The sequence below is a fragment of the Callospermophilus lateralis genome, chromosome 4, assembly GCF_048772815.1.
Source record: "Callospermophilus lateralis isolate mCalLat2 chromosome 4, mCalLat2.hap1, whole genome shotgun sequence".
NCBI classification, from domain to species: Eukaryota; Metazoa; Chordata; class Mammalia; order Rodentia; family Sciuridae; genus Callospermophilus; species Callospermophilus lateralis.
In genome coordinates, this window is record NC_135308.1 from 53,577,409 (window position 1) to 53,598,577 (window position 21,169).

The window sequence follows — 21,169 nt, forward strand, 5'->3', positions numbered from 1 at the left end:
GCTGCCCAGCTAGGTTTCATTCCTCACTTTCTTCCTTGTGGAAGCTGCACTGACAATGTGAGTGTGGGGGTAGAAAGGAGACCAGAGGTGAAAAGTTAACTCCCAGGGCCAGTTTTGACCCTAAAACTAAACTTTGTGTAGCTGAGATGAAGCACTGGACAGTCAGGGCGACCAAAGAGGAAAGTGTATGCCTTATTTAATTCAGTACAAGATACCTAGCATGGGGAAGGGGCAGCTAGATGGGGAGGAGGCAGACAATCCCTAAGTGAAAATGAAGGAAAATATTTAGCTGTGACCTTGGCTGATCACATATGCCCAGCAACCTGAGCACAGCCTAATGATATCACTGCTCAAAGCCCTCTGAAGGCTGGCTACCCATGTCCAACACTTTGGAATAAACTCCTTAGACTGGTGTTTTTTATTTCTTTGGGGATTGAACCCAGGGATGCTCTACCACCAAGCTACATCCCTAGTCCTTTTTATTTTGAGACAGGGTCTTGCTAAGTTATCCAGGCTAGCAACTGCCTCAGCCATCTGAGTTTCTGGGAGTATAGTGGTACATCACCATGCCCAGCCTTAGACTGGTGTTTATAATCTGCATGATCTGGCCCACGATGGATGATCTATTTCTACCACCCACCCACCCACCCCTAATATCCCTCTTAAATATCCTATATCTCAGCCTCCTTGGGTACCCTTGAACATACCATGACTCTTAGGTCCCCCTGCTTTTGCTTTGACTGTTCCATTTTCTCCTTAGCAAATGCTGTTCCTTTCTGTCTCCTTCTCTGACCTTTGAATCTGAAATATCCTTAAGGGCCCAACTCAGTGCAATTTCATAAAAATCAACCTGCCTAGAGAAACCATTTTCTCCTTAAGACACTGAAAGCAGTTCATGAATACAGGAGTTCCTTTACATTATCATAGGGTGCCTGGAACTGATTCTTATTCAGCTTTGTGACGCACCTAATATGTGCCTGGCACAAAGCACATTCTAAATAAATCTTTATGGAAATGAATTGAGCCATGAGATTGAATGAAGTTAATGGATCTTCAAGAAGGGGAAATGGTACCAAAAACATTCTGTTCTGTTAGGCTTTCCTGCCCTGTACTGCGACCTCCTTATCACCATTAAATATTTACAATGTACTAAATAGGCCTGTCCCACACTGTAGCTGCCCCCAGTTGCAAACCTGAGGCATATTTGTGTTCTAATGTCCTGCATGGTAAAAGGAAACACTATGTACTCAAAGTTGGCTGGAATAGCCTGCAAACTCTTTGACATTATTTCCTGAAAACCTACTGTGTGCCCAGGTTTCTACTGGGAACTGTGAAAGGGACAAGATGAATAAGTCACTGCTTGGTCCCTGCCCTCAAAGTGACTATTGGAAATCAAACCTTGGAAAAATTTGAGCAAAGCCTTGTAGTGAGGAGACTCTGGATAGGCAGAGAGGATGGCAAGGGCAACCAAGGGGACAAGGAGTGAACACCATGAGGGACAAAGATTATCTGGGCTGCATGTTTATTTGTTCAGGAGGTAGAGGAGAATGAGTTGGGGTGGGACCTAAAGAGGAGTGTCTTGAAATCTCTTGAGTGTGAAACCAAATGCAGTTGGTGGTAAGACAACATTGCAGGATTAGTGAAGGTTAGTGAAGCAACACACAGTGTGGATGATAGGGAGGAGAGCCTGCAGATCATGTGGGAAATAAAATCAAGGTGTGATCCAGGACTGGGGTTTTGAGCATCTAAAAGAAGCAAGAGATAACAGTAAACACTAGATTGGGAGTCAGGAAACCTGGGTTTTCCTCCCAACTCTGCTGTGGGACCTTGAACAGGTCATGTCTCTGTTCCAGACCTCTCCTTAATTGTACAACTTTAAACCCTTCAGAACAACTTTTCCAATCTGATGACCAATGTGGAGGAGTTGAGCCTTTGAACCAGGACTGAGAACTGAAGGGAAGCAACCAATCTAATAGACACTTGGAACAAGGAAGTGGCTGAGTGGAAGCCCAAATATGAAGCCCAGGAAGAGAATGAAGTTGACCTAGCCAGGGAGAAATGGGGAACTAAGGGGCTGGGTGGTGGCTGGACGCTGGTCCTGATGTTTGGTTTGGCAATCCCATTTCTAGTTCCCCCTTTCTTCACTTTTCCTAACTTAGCCTCACCTTATTTGGTGAGAGCAGGGAAGAAGAGGACACTCCCTCACCCATGTCATGCCCCTCAACTTACCTTCTCTTTTTCAAACCCTCAAAAGATCCTCACCTTCCAAGGCTCCTGCCCTCTTCCAGTGGTCCAAAGTAGAAAGACCACTGGGAGTCATCTTCATTTATTCTGAGTTTCCATTTACTTAGAACTCCATTTACTTTTAGCACTGTGCTAAAAACTTTAATGCATTATTTTTCTTTTACAGCAATTCTGGGGGCGGGGAGATGATTTCAATCTCATTTTACAGATGAAGAAACTGAGACTTAAATGTGTTAGTAAATTGGGCTGGGGTTGTGGCTCAGCGGTAGGGCACTCGCCTAAAACGTGCGGGGCCCTGGGTTTGATCCTCAGCACCACATAAAAATAAATAAATAAAGTAAAGGTATTGTGTCCATCTACAACTAAAAAATAAATAAGTAAATATTTAAAAAAAATGTATTAGTAATCTGCAAAAGATCACACATCTGCCACTTGGCGATGCTGGACTGTAAACTAGGTCTGACTCCTAGTCAGAGCTTTGGCCAGCTCCTGTTGGGCGGTGGAACCTTGGGAGCCTCGGACATCAACCCTCACCTACCACCAACTTCAGAACTCCTGAAGCCCTCTCCGCCACCCGCCCCTGCCCACGTGACCTCCTGCTTCTTCCTTGGCGGCGCCAGCCCCGCCCTCGGTGGCCCTGAGGCCGCCCCGCGCGGGCAGGTGGGGCGGGGGCTGGCAGGGTAGGGGCGGGTCCTGACGGGGGCGTGGCCGGAAGCCTTAAAGCGGCCTGGACAGCGGGGCTGGCCGAACAGGCCCCTAGCGGCCGCGATCTTCTCCTGGTGTCCTAACCTGCTGCAGTATCGTCACCATGTCTCTGGCGGCCTCGGCGGGCCGGGGCCCGGGGGCCGTGTGGTCCCCCACCCATGTGCAGGTGACGGTGCTGCAGGCGCGGGGTTTGCGGGCCAAGGGCCCTGGGGGAACTAGCGACGCGTACGCGGTGATCCAGGTGGGCAAAGAGAAGTACGCCACCTCGGTGTCCGAGCGCAGCCTCGGCGCGCCAGTGTGGAGGGAGGAAGCCACCTTCGAGCTGCCGCCGCTGCTGTCCTCCGGAGCTGTGCCAGCGGCCGCCGCCACCCTGCAGCTCACCGTGCTGCACCGCGCGCTGCTCGGACTCGACAAGTTCCTGGGCCGCGCCGAGGTGGACCTGCGGGAGCTGCACCGCGACCAGGGCCGCAGGAAGACGCAGTGAGTGCGGGCCGGGACCTAGAGGACCAGGGCTGAGGGAAAGGGACAGCGGCGCAGGCTCGGCCCCTGGGCCAGTGACCGCCGCACTGGGTCCCTTTTGGAATGGGCGTGGAAGTCACAGTCCGTGAGGGCTCCCCTACACTTCATTCTGACCTAGCTTCAGCTTCTCATCCAGCTCTCGTAGTATTGAGGCTTTTTGAAAGTTGGGACAGGTTTGAATCTATCTTCAGGGTACCTCTCAGGCCCGGGCACACAGTAAGCACGAAATGAATTTTTGATGAATTGAAACTATGTGTGGGCTGGCGAATTCATTTTATTAGGGTGGGGTCTGATACACCCAGTAAATCAAGTGGAAGGCCTCCTGAGTATGTCACTAAACAGGACACTTTGAGCTGAGAATGAATGGGCCAGAGCACAGAGGAAATTAACCGGTAAAATTAATTTCCCTGACATCCCAAGAAGCTAACCCCTGGACAGAGAAGGATCAGTGCTGGGTGGATGAGGAAGGAGGTGGGGACCTGAATGGGGAAATGTCCACTGCTCTGTGATTGCTAGCGCCCATTCTTTCTCCTTCCTAGGAGGTTGGTGAAAAGAATTTGCTCTTCCAGGAAGAACACTGGAAAAGTGGGATGTTTGCCCTAGGTCTCAAGTTAGTAAGATTTCCCAGTAATGGATGGTTCCAGAGTTGACCCCTTTGTTGAGCAGAATTGGGCATTGTTTCTTTGTCAAGCTCTTCCTTGGTCCCACTAGAAGTGGGTGGCTTCTCACCTGCCACTCCCCAGTGGAAAGTTCTTTGTCAGAATATCTCACTTTCACAGTAAAAGCCCAGCAAAACCTAATTAACTGCATTGTTAGTGATTTATTCTCTTTCACAGGTGTTTGGAAAGGGCAGGTCATAACCCCATTGAATATTTGATTATGTTTATCTGGGATGCCAAAGATAGCCTTGATCAGCCTAATTGATTACTTTGCTGACCTTGAATATGCTAACCAGTGGTGTTACTACCAAACTCCTGACAGTTTATGAAGCACACTGATTCCCCTTGCATATTTTAGATATACAGAACATTCTAACTTTTCCTTGTGAGGTAGACAGGAAAGGCCAAAGGGCTTGTAGTTCCCATGCTCTTTTCTTTATGGTGGGTTCATTTTCAGCCTGCATGCTTGCAAATGAAATATCTGATTTGCTTATCTGGCCCAAGATGAATAGTCATTTCTAAGCTCAAATCAGATAAAAATGTAGAGCCTTAATATGATGATGGATGGGGTATCTCATAGCATCAGCTTACAAGCCATAAGGTGAGCACCCTCTTTGCTAAGGAGGGGCTGAAGCAATGCTAATTTTCCATCTGATTAAATGAAATTTGAGGCCTTAGGTTATTGGCTGTTGGCTATTCTTTGTCTTGCCCTATCCCAAGATGTGTGGATATTCATTTCCATCTCGCCATCTGTTTCTTATGTGAATATTTCATCTCCTTGAAAGACTTCACATCTCCCTGCCAGAAATGGGGCCTCAGAGTCCTGGTTCTGGTGTCCATTCTGGTTCTGACTCATTGTTGGGTTGCTCTGTCTCTAAACATCCCCCTTTCCCTATTTATAAATGAAGCATGTTGCCATACTTAATTGATATTTGTAAGGTGTTTCTGGGTTCCTGGACTAATGAAGTCAGTGTAAAGATTCAAAAGGTTCTGTACTGCTTTGAGAGAGATGAAAACTCAAGTTCTCTTTCAGGAAGGGTTCGGTCTCTGTATCTTCAGTTTTCTCATCTTATCCAGGGTAATTCTAAACCTAGATGGTTACTCCTGTTTCTATTACCTGAGCTGATGACCGCTTAGTCATAGTATTGTCTTGCAGGAAAATGGTGCCTACTTAATGGGTTTTTATAACTGCAGTGGAAGGCTTTTTTGCTTCTGTACATGTGGGTGAAATTGTAAGCTTTCCATCTACCACTTCCTGGGACTTTCCAAGGTGCTGGGGGAACCCAGTTAAAGTAAGTTTGACGAGATGCCCAAGGTAGCTGAGATTTGGATAATAAGATATGCACTGAGAGGTAGAAGTTTAACAAAAAGAAACTGGTTGGGCTAGGAAAGTCTTTTGAACTAGTTATTAATGGTTTAACTCCACCTTAGACATTAAAAACTAAAACAAAACAGAAGCTAAAATCTTGTCTGTAGATTGTGTATGACTCTTTGTGTGTGTGAGTGTGTATAAAGAAGAATGGTGCAACAGAGCATGACTTTTGTCATGAGTATGATGCTTAAACTCAAGAGCCAATAGAGCATTAAGAGCCAAATGGGCTAATATTTCTACTTATTTTCTTGATAAGTCCCCATCTATCAAATTTATTTGGAGTCAAGAGAATGTGCTTTTTATCATGACTCAATTTGCTGGCCTCGAATTTAGTGTGGTGACACATACCTTTAAAACACCAACAGGTTGACACATAGATAGAATACATTTAATAGGAAATAGTATGTGACCTTTAGTTAGGAAAAATCGAAATAAATTGATCTTTCACTTACACATATATTAAAGACCTGGAGTCTCAGTGAGGGTTGGTTAAATGGGAATCAGTTAAGTACCATGACCACAGAACAGACAGGAGTCTGAGGGGTACAATCAGGTGATCAGCATGTGAAGCCCTCTGCTATCTAGTGTTGTATAGTTAGGGATCTTAGATTGATTTAAAAAAATATTTTAGGCTATAAAAAGTATCAGAATTTGGAGAAATAACCTTTTAAGGATTGAAATATTTATTGAATTATTAAAATATTTATTCAACCCGGTGACTGGAAGGCCACTGTGTAATCAATATAATGAAACTTAATACTGTAAGTCTTCCAGATATGGAAGAGAGTATGAATGATGGAGGGTCATTTCCTCGTATGTGTTAAAGACTCAAAACAGCATTTGGATGAATATGAAAGGACTTAGATATCATAAAGTTTGGATTTTTAAAGAGCTGAAAGTGCAGTAAGATGTTGAAATACGTTGTCAATGTAGAAGTTTGGATTATTAAAAAGAAACAAGGGCCAGGTGTAGTGGCACATGCCTATAATCCCAGTGATTTGGGAGGCTAGTGCAGAAGGATCTCAAGCTCAAAACCAGCCTGGGCAAATTAGTGATACATAAATCACATGAATGTATACAAATTTGTTTTTTCCTTTCTTTTTGGTAACAGGTGAGAAAATTCAAACAGTGTTGTTATTGGTTAAGTTTTTTCTTTCTTGAAGTTTCCCTTCAAGATAATATTGGGCCTTACTGGAAACCCTTTCTCCTTTCACAGCCACAGGCCCCTCCCTCCCACTCCATCGAAGGAAATTGAACTCAATGCTCAGGACTGGATTCTTTGTGGGTCCTGGGATAAACAACACTTTTCACTATGGCAATGAAGTAAAATGACTGAAAAAAGAGAGTACATCAGAGTCGTCATTAGGTGGTGTGCTTTTCTGATGGTATTACTTATAATTTCCTTTGTAAGACATTTAGTTAGCATGGAGGAAGTTCCAACTGCTCCCTGCTCACTTCTGGTGTCTAAAGTTTATTGATTCTTTTTGTAAATATGTTTAAATTCCTACTACGTGCCATTTGCTGGATATACAGTGTAAACAATGGTGGACAAGACAGGCATGATCCCTGCTTTCAGGAAGCTCAGGGCCTCGTGGGGGGAGTAGACATTAAACAGAGGAGTACATAAATAAACAATCATGTAGTATAATGAGTATTGTGAAGGAAAAGAACAGGGTATCATAAAAGAAAAGGAGCAGGAAAGTTACTGCATGATATAAAGACAAAGATTGCAAAGCCTGGCATGGTGGCCAGGCTACCAAGTTTACCAAGTATCTGGGAATACAGGTACTTGGTAGACTGAGGTGGGAGGGTTGCTGGAGATCAAGGTGTTTGAGGCCAACCTAGGCAACATAGTGAGAACCACCCCCACCCCTCATGTGTGTGGGGTGGGAGAGGGAGAAAGAGAGAACACATGTGAGTTAGAGAGTGCCTCTTAAGCATTACCTGAAGAATAAAGAGGAATTCTTCTAGTGAAGAGCAAAGGAAGGAGGCCTACTGGAAGAGGAGGAACCTGTGCAAAGGTTCAGAGGCAGAAGTTGGAAGACTGTGTAGGATGAGACTAAAGAGGAAGGTATGGCTTTATTTAAGAATAGGAGAATAGGAAGCCACCAAATGTTTAGAGTAAAGGTGGGTGATATAATCCAGTTTGTCAAAGTTTACAGTGGTTACTGAATAGAGAATGGATTCAAACTTGGCCTAGCCTGCAATAGACCAATGGAAAGAAGCTATTGCAATAATCTAAGCATTGCCCGATGGTGGCTTATAGTAGGGTAATGGCTATGGAGATGGAGAGACATGGGTGATTTTAGAAATATTTGTGAGTTTAATTGACCTGACTTGTGATGGTTTGGAAGTGGAAGGGGCTCAGGGAGAGGAAGTGATGTGAATGAACAAATTATGAGAGCTTGGTGTTGAAAGTGAACCAGGAAGTGGTGGCTGCTTTCTTCCCCCAACAGTTACTCCGATACCAGCATGAGGTCACCATTACAAAGCTTTGGACAGTGCCACCTGTGAGTTGAGTCGTCTGTTGGAGTGAATGACTAGGAAATACCATTGAAACCAGGGTATGTATATATGTGTCTTCCAATAGTTACCATTTTAGTGCAGGTCAAGTCTTTGTTTTGTAATTGTGTGGCTAGTATAGTCTCATTGGTGTGTTCTAGTGTGGCTGATGATGTCACTGCTTCAGGGGATACAGGACTAAAAAAAGGAAAAAATAATATGTAACAGTAGGAAAGACAAGCCCATAAATGGAAAAAAAAAATCCAAAAACAAAAAAACACACTAAAACTCTGAAATAAGCAAACCATTTCAATATTTCACATTAGTGAAGGTAATCGTAGGAAAAAGTCTCATGTCTTTTTTATTTGGCTATATTTCCTTTTGGATACAAAGACCTTTATTGTACTTTCATGACTACCATCAGAGGAAAATTTTTATGAATAGTATCTGATATGTCATTTTAATTGTAGTTATTAACTTAAAAATTATATAATTACATTACAAGGAAGACATGTGGTTATTAAAATTCCAGCATGTATTTGCTGACATCACTTTTCCCTCTGCCCCTTGAAGATAATCTGAGACATCCATTAAAATACTGGAGTTTTAATTGCCAGACACCCTAGAAAATCATGCACCTCCCCATGTATTTTAGAGGGAGGGACAGCTAGTTGTGGCTTAGCTCCAGAAGGATTAAGGAGCCTTGGCCTTAAATGGAGAGAGTGCTGGGAGCTCATTTGAGGCCTTATCTTCATCCAGAATAATTCTGAGTTGACCTTTGGCTCTGGGGCTGGTGTAGGTTTCTTTAAATTCCAACCAAATCAGTTGGACTTTATTGGTAAAATGGGTTCTGTGCCCTTTAAGGTGTCAGATCTCATGCCCCTGCTGGCTCAGGAGGATGCCAAGCCTGACTTTCACCTGCTTCTCCCAGGGTCAGGGACCACTCTTGTATTGTTCTTTGCTGTGTGACCCAACACAGAGCTTGAACAACCCCATGACCAAGGGATCTTTGCAAGTGAGTGGTGGGTTGAGTTTCCTACAGGGCAGGTAGTAGTTAGCCTGAGTCAACCTGGAGAACCATTTGATTTTAGGTTTGGCCCAATGATTCAACTGGAGTAAGGGCCCAGACCCCTTCTCTTAGTTTTCAGTGTAAGGATCTGGCTGTGTGGTCAGCACGCTTTGAAGAAACAGGTTTACTGGCTGCCTTTGGCAAAAGGAGCTGGTTTGCACCAGTAATGAAATGAGAAATTCCTTTCCTGCAGGGAGAAGTCTGTTGATAATCTGGTAGAGAAAAATCAAGGGCTTTGGTCTCCAGGGTATCCCTGGGGGACACATTTAGGAATGTGCTATGGAAAGAAAGAGGGCAATGGTAATTAAATATGGCCTTTGAATGGCAAAAAGGGAAGGCATTTATAAGAAATCCCAGAGAAATATTTCTGGAGGTGTGATTACCACACACTTCACTTTTTAAATACTCTTTTTTTTTTTTTTTTTTTTGAGAAAGAACATGGCTAATCTCAGGTAGAACAGTTGGGACTTCTAGAAAGCCTAGTCTAAAAGGGCCTCTTGTTATCATAAAGAATGGTGTCCTATGTGAAGGGCAGCAGGGACAGGCTGCGCTCTGGGGTGTTTGCTCAGCGGTGTAGCCTCCCAGAGCGCCTGGTGTATGGGGTTTTCCTTTCATGGACAGTGAACGTGACATACAGTTCACCAAAATGGAACTTTTCATTTTTACTAATTATTTGTTATTAAAACCGGATTTAAAAAAAAATTCTTCTTCCTCTTCCTTTGGACTCACCTTGATCACAAGATAAATCACAGTCTCTGCTCCCTTGCCAGGAACTCTCATAGAAGGGAGTACGTGAGTCAGTTTATGGGGTGAGGAATGGACTAAATGCTCTTTGATGTTGGTCATACAGAAGTTTGTGTTCTTTTGTTCTGGCCAAGTAATGGTAAACCAAGCAATAGCATTTTATGTTTCCATCCTTAAAAATCTTTTTGCTTGAGGCTGGCCATGGTGATACATTCCTATAATTCCGGTGGTTCAAGGAGCATCACAAGTTTGAGGCCATTCTGGGCAATTTAGCAAGGTCCTATCTTAAAATAAAAATAAAAGATCTGGGTGTGGTGGTGCATGCCTGTAATCCCAGTCACCCAGAGGGCTGAGACAAGAGGATCGCAAAGCCAGCCTCTGCAAAAGCCAGGTACTAAGCAACTAAGTGAGACCCTCTCTCTAAACAAAATACAAAATAAAGCTGGGAGTGTGGCTTAGTGGTCAAGTGCCCCTGAGTTCAATCCCCAGTACTCCTCCCCGCCAAAAATAAAATTAAAATAAAAGGACTGAGGATGAAGTTCAGTAGTAGTAAAGCGCTTGCTTAGCATGTGTGAGTCCCTGGGTTCAGTCCCTGGTGCTACAGAAACAAACAGAAAAACTCTTTGCATGAGGACCCCAGGGTTGCTGTGTAGGCTGTTTTTGGCAGATGAAATATAATGCATTGTTGGCATTTACATCTAGGCAGCAGATGAGATACAGGATCTGATGGTAGAATATTAACATTTGTGGCTTTTGAGATATGATCAAGCTGTTTAAAGAATTGGTAAGTAGATGATTGTAGGAGTGGTAGGCTTACGTGTTTAAAAGTGAGTCAGTTTTTCTAATTCTTAGAGAATCTTCAAATAAGGATGCTTGGAATTCCATTGGTCTTCCCCTAAAGGAATCTCATTTTGCTTTCCACTTGTAAAACTTGCCTTTATTTGCACAGCTTGGGAATTCTGTTTCTCACCTCTTCTACTGATATGGAAACCCGGGAGGGTTTTGTGAGGATGAGTATGTCTCACAGTAAGTTGCAGAAAATGTACAATGATCATGGTGTTTTAAAAATTCTGAATGTATTTTTTAAGTTTTGGAAATTGTATTATACAAACCAGTTGTATGGGTGAGTCCTTTCCTAGTCTCTTCAAATGCAAATCATTGTTATTTGTTTTTGATGGCTAACTTGGGGTACTTAGTAATATAGTCAGTTAGAACTGTTGATATCTTAAATTCCCTTTCCAGAACTTTCTAAGTGGATAAATAAACCATGGAATATATGCACAACACAGAATATCATATGACCATTAGAACCAATGGGTAGGGATACTGCAACGCAATAGTGTATCAGGTGCTACAAATAAAATTGCAGGTGTGCTCTGGTTACAACTAAATAGTAATTATAGCTATGGCTTATAGCCAGGTATTGTTCTAAGCACTTTACATGTATTAAGCACTTAATCTTCATAATATGCTTGCAAGGTAGGTGCCCTTATGCCTGTTTCAGATAGGAAGCCTTAGCATAGAAAAGTTAAATATTTTTCCCAGGGTCTGTAAATAATAATAATTAAAAAGTACAGGAAAAAGACTTGAAGAAAATTTATGAAACAGTTAACATGGGAATGAGTCAATTTAAAAGAAAAAAAAATGTGTGTGTGTATATATATATATTTTTTGATATTATTTTTTCTTGCACCATGTTTGATCACAGAAATTCTGTAGATTAGCTAATATAAGAAGGGACCCTGTGTTTTCTGCATTCTTTCCTCTACCATGGTCATTTACCAATTCTTAGGTTCAAGTTCAGTGGTTATGAATAACCTTCCTGTGATTGTAAAATGTCTATTTTAGAGATTAGGTTTAAACAAACAAACAAACAAGCAGTGAACTATCCTATCCTCTGCTCTCAGAATTGACAGGAGTTCTTCCAAGTAATTGACAGCAGGCAGAGGGTAAGGTCTATGGAGGAAAGATTGACTGATGGGTGATTCTGTACTCAAAGCTAGGTGCTGATGACCAAGTACTTCATTCCATTACAAAACTTGTTAAACTCACCAGCGTTTTATAGGTCGTAAACATTTCTATCCCTGTGTTACGCATTGTTTCCAGGCTACCAGGGGAAGAAACCGAACATTTTTACCCAATGGAATTACTCCTTTTCAGAACCTTTATAGATGTTCTCAATGGCTCACCACATGACATTCAGCCTTATTTTTATTCTCTGGGGAAGACAATGCATGAATCGTTTTGTAAAATGTCTACATTTAAGAAATTGAGTGTGTCCTTCTAAACATTCTGTCAGGTGCTGTTCTGGTCTTCCTGCTTCTCTCCTCACCAGAGGCTATAATCCCCTGTGTGGTGATGCTTGGTTACTGTGGGTATGACTTATGCTAGAGGTCATAGTTGCCATTTGGCCTAACAAGTAGGGAAGTAGGCATTCCACACTGACCCTGGAGTCCAAACCGAACCCAGAGATGGTGACCCTTTGAGATGAACATGGATGCATCTAAAATGTGGAAGTAATGGCTTAGCTCATTGTCCTTCTTTGCCTTCCCTTTCCCAGAACTTCCTGGGTTTCATATGGGATTGTTGCATTTATACATTTTGCTGTAATGAATGAACAATCAGTCACTAGGTATGTGGTTCTAAGAGCCCCTGTGATTCTAAGTCTGCTGAGAACCTTATTTGTGGTGAAATCGTGTACTTTAGCATGTGGAATTATTTTTGTATGCTCAAAGTGAGAAGGTTAACTGGTCATGTGGCACATGCCTATAATCCCAGTGACTTGGGAGACTGAGGCAAGAGTTCAAGGACAGCCTCAGAAACTTGGTGAAACCCTCAGCAATTTAGCAATTCCCATCTCAAAATGAAAAAGAAAAGGACTGAGGACGTAGTTCAGTGGTATAGCACCCTTGGGTTCAATCCCCAGTAACAAATAAATAAATAAATAAGAAGGTTGTCCAGTAGTTTTCCAATGTTCAAAGCTATAAAGTGGACAGCATTTGTCCCAATGTAATTGACACTTCATGATGTTTGGTGAACCTTCCCTCCATCCCGCTGGAGGGTAAGCTTTTTAGGGACTCTTTATCTCTTGTATTTCCAGTGCTGGCATGTAAAAATGCTGCACTCAATCTCTGAAGCAGTTCTTTCTCTGCATGTCTGCCCTCTGGAATGTTTTAAAGGAAAAACATGTTTGTTTCAGCTGCAGAAAGATTGTTTTTGAGGCATACCAGACAGTCCTTTAGCAGCCAGTGTAATCTTGAATGTCTGCAGGGATGCAGTGGGAGACTTCATTTCTCAACGGGAGGAACTGCATTGCCTTCTCCTGCTACATTCCTATGGAAGGGCCAGGGATCAGCTTTTTCTGTGTGTTTGACACACTAAATACATTCTTTGGCAAACGGGCCATATGAATGGGGCATGGTCAGGTGGTTTAAGCTGTTTCCAGAATGAATTAGGAGGGATTTCACAGTGCCTCTCAGCTGGGCTGCTCAGCAGGTGGATCCTGTGTCCTGTGCTCTGTTCCCATAATGAGGATACAGATGCAAGTATCTTTCTTACCTCTCTTTAATTCATTATTCTCTTTCTCCTTCTTCTTCTTCATTTCTTTTTTTTTTTTTTTTTGTACTAGGGATTGATCCCAGGGGTACTTTACCACTTCAGTTACATCCCCAGTCCTTTTTTTTTTTTTTCTTTTGAGACAAGGTCTTGCTAAATTGCTGAGCATCTCACTAACTTGCTGAGACTGGCCTTGAACTTGTGATCCCCCTGCCTCAGCCTCCTGAGTTGTTGGGATCATAGGTGTACCACAGCTCATGACATCATTCTTTCTCTTCTTAAGTCATCTTTTTGAAAGTGTAGAAAACATAAATGGCTTTTTGGATATTTTTATAATATCCAAAGTAAGTTCTTACTTTGTGTTTGACAGAAACAAAACAAACAACACAAAAACAGTATAGTACAGTAGCCTGCTGGATTAATATATATTTTGCTTGTATATGCCCATACTGTCACTTGGGTGGGTGTATAAGGTTTTTAACAGTAACATCTCTGGGAGAAAGACTGAGGGGCATGAACTTAGGGGTAGGAAGACTGAAATTTTCATTTTATATAATTTTGTCTGATTTGAATTTTACCCTATGCTTTTTTTTTTTTTTTTTAACTTAAAAATACGGCTTAGGAGCTGGAGCTGGGGGTGCAGCCTAGTGGCAGAGCACTTTCCTAGCATGCACAAGGCGTCAGCAATACACACACACACACACACACACACACACAAGATTTATATAATTTCTTGTCACTTTCTACATATTTAGATATTCTTTTAATTTTCAAATGACAATTTTAATTTTAAGAAAAATTTGCTTAGAAAAGGGATCACTTGATTTTTTTTTTTAAATAGGTTAAAGAATTTTTTTTTTTTTTAAAGATTATGGGTTTAAAAATAAACTTGCTACATTGGGATTATGGCTTTATTTCTGTACTGTGCCCTTTGGTCTAAGAAAATGAACCCAACCCTGATTTCTGAGATAATTCAGGTTTTCTGGGCCTGTGTAAAAGGTAATGCCGGGAGACACCCACACTGCCCTTACTTGCTGGGTGTTCATGCTAGGGCTGGATTATTTAAGAACTACTTCTGTGAAGTATAGGAAATAAGGGAAGTAAAAAGTCCAGGGACAGAAACACTGAAAAAAAACAAATTGATCTTAAATGTTGGAACATACAACCATGTTCCAATTTGGTATTTCTTGGGGTAAGACATTCATGCACTGTGGCTTTCACTCTTAACCTAATTTTGCTGTCTTATATTACCAGGTTACCATGTTTTGATTTTTAGGATGGTATTGGTAGTCAAAGAAACAATTCCAGGGCTCAGGTTGTGGCTCAGTGGTAAAGTGCTTGTCTAGCATGTGTGAGGCACTGAGTTTGATTTTTAAGCACCACATATAAACAAACAAACAAATAAATAAATAAAAAAGAAACAATTCCAGTTTTTCTTTCCAGCTCTTATAAATCTGGCATAAATTTTAAAAAAATTCTGAACTCTTGCTGGGATGCTTACCTGTGATTCCAAGTCTGCTTTTTACAGCCTAAGGCTGGTAGCTGTTTTTAGCTACCTGGTGTTTGGTTTTAGGTTTGCTTGTGAAAATAAGCAGCAAGAAGAATTGGTGAAGTTTCTGTTTGCAACTCCTTGTGGTGTTGGAAGTTTCCAGAACAAATCCTAGTGACTGAAGTAATTATAAGCCCCCAGGGAGGATTTGGAGTTGACTCTAGATTTGCTCAAAACAAACACTTTGGGGCTTGTAGCCTTTGGAAAGGCAGGCCTGGTCCCAGGATCTGTCAGTTAAAATTCTTTGAAGGTCTTTAAAGTTTCTTGCCTCCTCAGGGAGGGCTAACTGAAGAGGCTCTATGGGAAAGGCTGTGTGGTAGATCCCCTGAGGGCCCCTCCTCCCTGGGCAGGGAGGAGAAGCGCCTGTTCCCCGTGGCCACTGTGGTCATCTGAGCCTCACAGTGCCCTTCGGCAGCTTCTCCTTTTCAGGTGCTTACAATTGGTATTTACAGAAGCCAAACACCCCTCATCACCAAGGCAACCATTTACCACATGACTGTCAGAGAAGAAAAATACAAATAATCCTCTCAACATCTAAATGACCAATATGCAAACTATTGCAGGCTAGGTCCTAGAAAATCTATTGGAAAGAAAGATTCTAGGCCTTTTTTTGGCAAGGGTTAAATAGTCCATAAAGACCTTACATCTCAAAACATCAACACTCCTTCCCCATCTGTGAATTTATGACTTTAAAAAAAAATGTTTCTCCTAAAGATCCCAAGTGGTAGCTCACCTCATTTTATTAGATCTTGACTGTACTATGTTATACAGTTTAAGTTCTTGATGATGTGAGCTTTATATAATCTTATGATTAATGATTGATGGCAAGCTATGGTAGATTTCCCTCCTTTCTCTCATTTGGACACATTTAAATTAGAAGTTTATTAAAAATGGAAAACAAAAAATAAATAAATAAAACTAAACAACACAACAAAAAAGAAAAACAAAAAACTACCAAAATATTAAAAAAAAACATTAAAAAAATAAATCAGAAGCCTATGGAATGGGGGTGGAGTGCTTGCCTAGTATGTATGAGACCCTGGGTTCCATCCCCAGCACTGCCAAAAAAAAAAAAAAAAAGAAAGAAAGAAGAAAATAAAATTTCTTCATAAACAATTTCAATTTGAGCCTTCCTTTCTCTCTGTGTTATGAAAGATGGCCCACTGAAGATAAATTAGGAGAGAGTTAAAACAGGAATCTTGGTGGAGGAGAAAGAATAGGAGCTCTGGGGAAATGCAGAACTGATTCAGAATCCTAGCTGCACCCCATAACAGCTCTAGGATCTTGGACCAATGACCTAATTTTTGAGCTTTAATTTCTTCATTTGTAAAGTGGGTGTAATATCTACTTCACAACATTCTTGAGACTTACATAAGAGTGTTTTCAAGTGTATACAATGGCAGATATGCTGAAGGTGCTATTTAAGTGCTAGGTTTCTACTTCCCTCCACCCTTTTCCTTTACTTGAAGGAAGAGCTAAATAATGGGACCTGGGGTCCTGTGAGCAAGCTACAGCTAAAGGTGAAAGAGGAAATGTGTTCATTTAGACAAAACCATCATTTCCTTAAAGTCTTAAGCCTTCTTCTCTTAAATAGGTCACCCAAAAGAACATCAGAATGTGGTTCTCTGAGCTAGTTGTGGCGGCACATGCCTATGATCCTGTTGAGTTGGGAGGCTGAGGCAGTCAGCAGGCTTCAAATCACAAGTTTAAAGCCAGCTTGGAAAATTTAGCAAGGTCCTCTCTCAAAAACTTAAAAAAGGGCTTGAGATGTAGCTCAGTGGTAAAGGGCCCGTGGGTTCAATCCCTAGTATCAAAAAAGAAAAACTAAAGTGTGTGGGGAGTCTTTATTTACAAGGGTGACCTGTGGATGGAGCTTTCTCTAGGCCAGGCATTTGGAGTTTTTTGTCCCATAACATTCATGCCACTAATTGGATTTGCTGTTCACCAAAGGCATCAGGTTCCCAGGTGGAAAATGAATGCCAAAGAGATTTTCTTTATCTAAAGTTTGTCAGCTGGGTGTGGTGGCACTTGCCTGCAATCCCAGCCACTCGGGAGGCCAAAGTAGGAGGATCACAAGATAGAGGCCAGCCTTGGCAGTTTAGTGAGACTCTGTCTCAAAAAACAAAAAGGGCTGGGGTTGTGGCTCAGTGTGAAAGTGCCTGGATTTAATCCCCAAAATCAAAAGGTGGGGGGCGGGAAGGCAACTGCAGTTTGTCAAGGGAGTGGACTAATATAATATGATTTGTCCTGTCTTGAAGTAGTTTGCAAATGACCAAGTGAAATATTTGAATGGTGTTTGAAATGTTTCCCTTTTGGATTATTGAGTCAGAGGAGAATGCCTTCTCTCCCATGTCTCATTTTTTAAAACTTGTGATAAAATACACATAACCATAAAATTTACATTTTTTTTTTTTCAGTACTTGGGATTGAACTCAGGGCTTCACACATGCTAGGCAAGTACTTTGCCACTGAGCCATACTCTTAGCCCCAAATTTACCGTTTTAACCATTTTAAGTATTCAGTTCTATGGTGGTATGTACATTCATTCACATTATTATCTAACCATCACCATCATTCATCCCCAAAACTTTTCATTTTCCCCAACTTGAAGTAGAGTTTAGTACCCTTCAAAATCATCACGTTCTCCTTCCTCTTTCCTTAAATCCTGGCACCCATCATTCTTTCTGTCTCAAAGAATTTGACTACACTAGGTACCTCATATAACTAGAATGTACATTTAGTTTTTATTGTTTTGTGGCTCTTTTATTCCACTTTAAAAATTTTTAACTCCATCTTGTATGTTCCATTGTTTTTTGTTTTTTGGGTCCTGGGGATTGACCTCAGGGGCACTCGACCACTGAGCCACATCCCCAGCCCTGTTTTGTATTTTATTAGAGAGGGGCTCACCTAGTTGATTATCACCTCACTAAATTGCTGAGGCTGGCTTTGAACTCAAGATCCTCCTGACTCAGCCTCCTGAGCCGCTGGAATTACAGGCTTGCACGGCTGCACACAGCTTGTTCCATTGTTTCCTGGCAGGCATTATTCTTTTCTATGAACTTTTGATTTTTTTCTTAGATTCACATAGAAATTTGTACACTATCTTCTTAGCTGTTTGTGCCTGATCTTTGAATTTTTATCTTATTAAAAAAAAATATGGAGCTGGGATGTAGCTCAATGGCAAAGCATCTGCCCCAGCTCCAAAAAGAAAAACAAAATGTCATTGGAAATGATTTTGAGTATTTATATTTTTCTTTTTATTTTCTTTTTACTTGTTTACTTTTTTTAAACAGAATCTTGCTATGCTCCCCAAGTTGGTCTCAAACTCCTGGGCTCCTATGATCCTCTTCTCAGCTTCCTGAGTAGCTAGTACTACAGGTGCATACCACCATACCTGGCTCTTTATTTTCAGAAATAGCTCTTTTTTGGATTAGGATTTTAGATGATTTTAAAGGCTAAGAATGTAACTATTGGTACCATACTTGCCTAGCATGGTTGAAGCCCTAGGTTCAATCCCCAGCACAGCAAATAAATAAATAAATAAATAAAATAATAAAAGGAAAGAAAAAGATGATGATTATACACCAAGTTCCACATCAGATTCTATCTTTACCTAGTGCCGAGGGAGAAAATCTCAAAAAATAAAAAAAGTTCAAGTTTTCTGCTCATCCCTCTCCCCAACTGCTGCTCCCCAAAGTGAAAGCATAAGAATGTGTTTATAGAAGATGCTGGAGCAGCAGAGAGACGCCAGTGAGTCAGGATAGTGAACACTGTTGTAGACTCTGCCATCAAGCTGATCTCTCAGCCTTTCTCCTCTTAGGTGGTATACTTTGAAATCCAAACCAGGAAAGAAGGATAAGGAGCGAGGAGAAATCGAGGTCGACATCCAGTTTATGAGGAACAACATGACTGCTAGCATGTTTGACCTCTCTGTGAAAGACAAGTCTCGGAATCCATTTGGAAAACTGAAAGACAAGATCAAAGGGAAGAATAAGGATAGTGTATCAGATACCACTTCAGCCATAGTCCCCAGCATGTCACCCTCAGTCGACAGTGATGACGAGTCTTTTTCCAAAGACAAGAAGAAGAAATCAAAGATCAAAACCTTGTTTTCCAAGTCAAATTTGCAGAAAACACCACTTTCCCAATCTATGTCTGTCCTGCCTACTTCAAAGCCAGACAAAGTGCTGCTTCGTCCTGGAGATTTCCAGTCCCAGTGGGAGGATGACGACAATGAGGATGAATCCTCCTCCTCTGCCTCAGACAGTGAGTATCTGCCTTCTCTTCACTTGGCCTCTCTTCCTCAGCTACCTACATGTCTTTGAGAGAGAAGAAACAGATTTTGGTTCACTTCCTTAATTACCTCCACAATGATGGTAATGGTGGGCAATAGTAGATAGTAGATGATTATGATGATTTTCCTTTTCCTTTTTTTGGAAACACTAGGAATTGAACCCAGGGCCTCATGCATGCTGGGCAAGTGCTCTACTATTGAGCTCTACCCCTAGTTCTTTTTATTTTGAGACAGTTTTGCTAAATTGTCTAGGCTGGTCCTGAACTTGCAATCCTCCTGCTTCAGCCTCCCAAGTAACTGGGATTATAAGCCTGTACTACCCTGCTTGGCCTAAACCTTCTGGTTTCTAAGAATGAATAAGGTGCCTTTTACAAAGTGTCTTGTTCTGTAACATATATAATTAATACTAGAATATGGGGCTAACAGAATGAGTGCATCCAAGTTTTGTTGTTTTGCAGTTTTTTTAAATTTTTCTTTAAGGATAAAATCATGGAACCTTGTCATAATTTTGATACTTCTTTATTAATTCATCAAATGATTAATGAGTCCCTATTACATGCCTGACTCCCACGGGATACATCCCTAAGTGATCCAGTTCCTTTCTTTCTGAATTAATTCCATATTTTGGACTTCAATTTCAGTGACTAAATCTCTGCTAGCCTCTTCCATTGGGTTAACACAGGGTTTCCCAATCAATGTTGATTGTTGGGGGAGTCTGTCCTATACATTGAGCATCCTTGGGTTTTACCTGCTAGGTGCCAATAACAACCACCACCACCACCCCCCCCCCGCCATACACACACACAGTTGTGACAACCAAAAATGTATCCAGACATTGACAAATGTCAGCACCTCCTATTGTAAATCACACATTTAATTTTTCTCTCTCTTCATTTCTCCCTTTCCTTTCCCTTCTCTTTTGTGGTGCTGGGGATAGAACCCAGTGCTTTGGGCATGCTAGGCCAGTGTTCTGCCACTGAGCCCTAGCCCCAGCCTCCACTAGTTTAATTTCATATCCCCTATTTTTTTGTGTTTCTTCCTAGTCATGTCCCACAAAAAGACAGCAAGTGCAGACTCTAAGCAACTGAGCCAGATCAACTTCAGCCTTCCCAAGAAGGAAGGACTGTCCTTTCTTGGGGGCCTTCGGTCCAAGAATGACACACTTTCCCGCTCTAATGTCTGTATCAATGGGAACCATGTTTACCTGGAGCAGCCAGAAGCCAAGAATGAGACCAAGGAGAGCAGCCCTTCTTCTTCCCCATCCCCCCAGGGCTTCAGGAAGAAGCATTTGTTCTCATCTACTGAAAACCTGGCTGCTCGATCTTGGAAGGAGCCTGGGGAAGGAGACAGCATGTCTTATGATAAGTGGCTATCTGATGTCCCCACCAAGGAGTCCATGAAGTACATGTCTCTGCCATCCTACCGACCACAGTCTAGTGGTGACAATAGGGAAAACATGGCTTCAGCGAATTTGGAGGCTACAAAAGAAACCAAAGACAGCAAGAAGCAGGAGAGCAAGAAGTCCTCTTTGTTTTCTCTGGTGACAGGAAAGAAGGATGTAGCCAAGGGCAGTGAAGGCGAAAGCCCTCCTTCCATCCCATGGAAGGAGAAGGAAGGCAAACTCAAGGAAGCCCAGCTGAGAGAGGAAGACCTCATGAGAAGGTCCGAGAAAGATGCTGCAGCTGACGCCTCTGGACGGGGTAACTCCCTGAACCCCTTTGAAGATGTGCAGATCTCAGAACCAGAAGCCAGACCTGAGTCCAAGTCTGAACCAAAGCTACCTATTCCCTCTGCAAGGGCTCCCCAGACCAAAGCCGTCAAGCCTCGGTAAGTCTTTCCTCCTTGCTCTCTGTGGCATTCAGCAAGGCCTCCATTAGAGCAAATCTGGCATGTCCCATAGTGGTACCTATGTGTGCCAAAGGTGTCTTATTTGGGGTTGTTTGTTTTAATGGGTCCC

The 21,169-nt window shown here is 42.0% G+C and overlaps 1 protein-coding gene across 2 annotated transcripts in view; it reads left to right on the forward strand.

Annotated features, from left to right (window-relative positions):
• The first annotated feature begins 2,985 nt into the window (after positions 1–2,985).
• Rab11fip1 (RAB11 family interacting protein 1) overlaps positions 2,986–21,169 on the forward strand; it is a 31,172-nt gene continuing 12,988 nt past the window's right edge. For both annotated transcript variants that reach the window (XM_076853886.1, XM_076853887.1), the window contains exons 1-3: positions 2,986–3,429; positions 18,739–19,184; positions 20,256–21,039. In XM_076853886.1, coding sequence (XP_076710001.1) covers positions 3,053–3,429; positions 18,739–19,184; positions 20,256–21,039 — 1,607 coding nt within the window. In that variant the 5' untranslated portion in view covers positions 2,986–3,052. The remainder of the gene's footprint in view (positions 3,430–18,738; positions 19,185–20,255; positions 21,040–21,169) is intronic.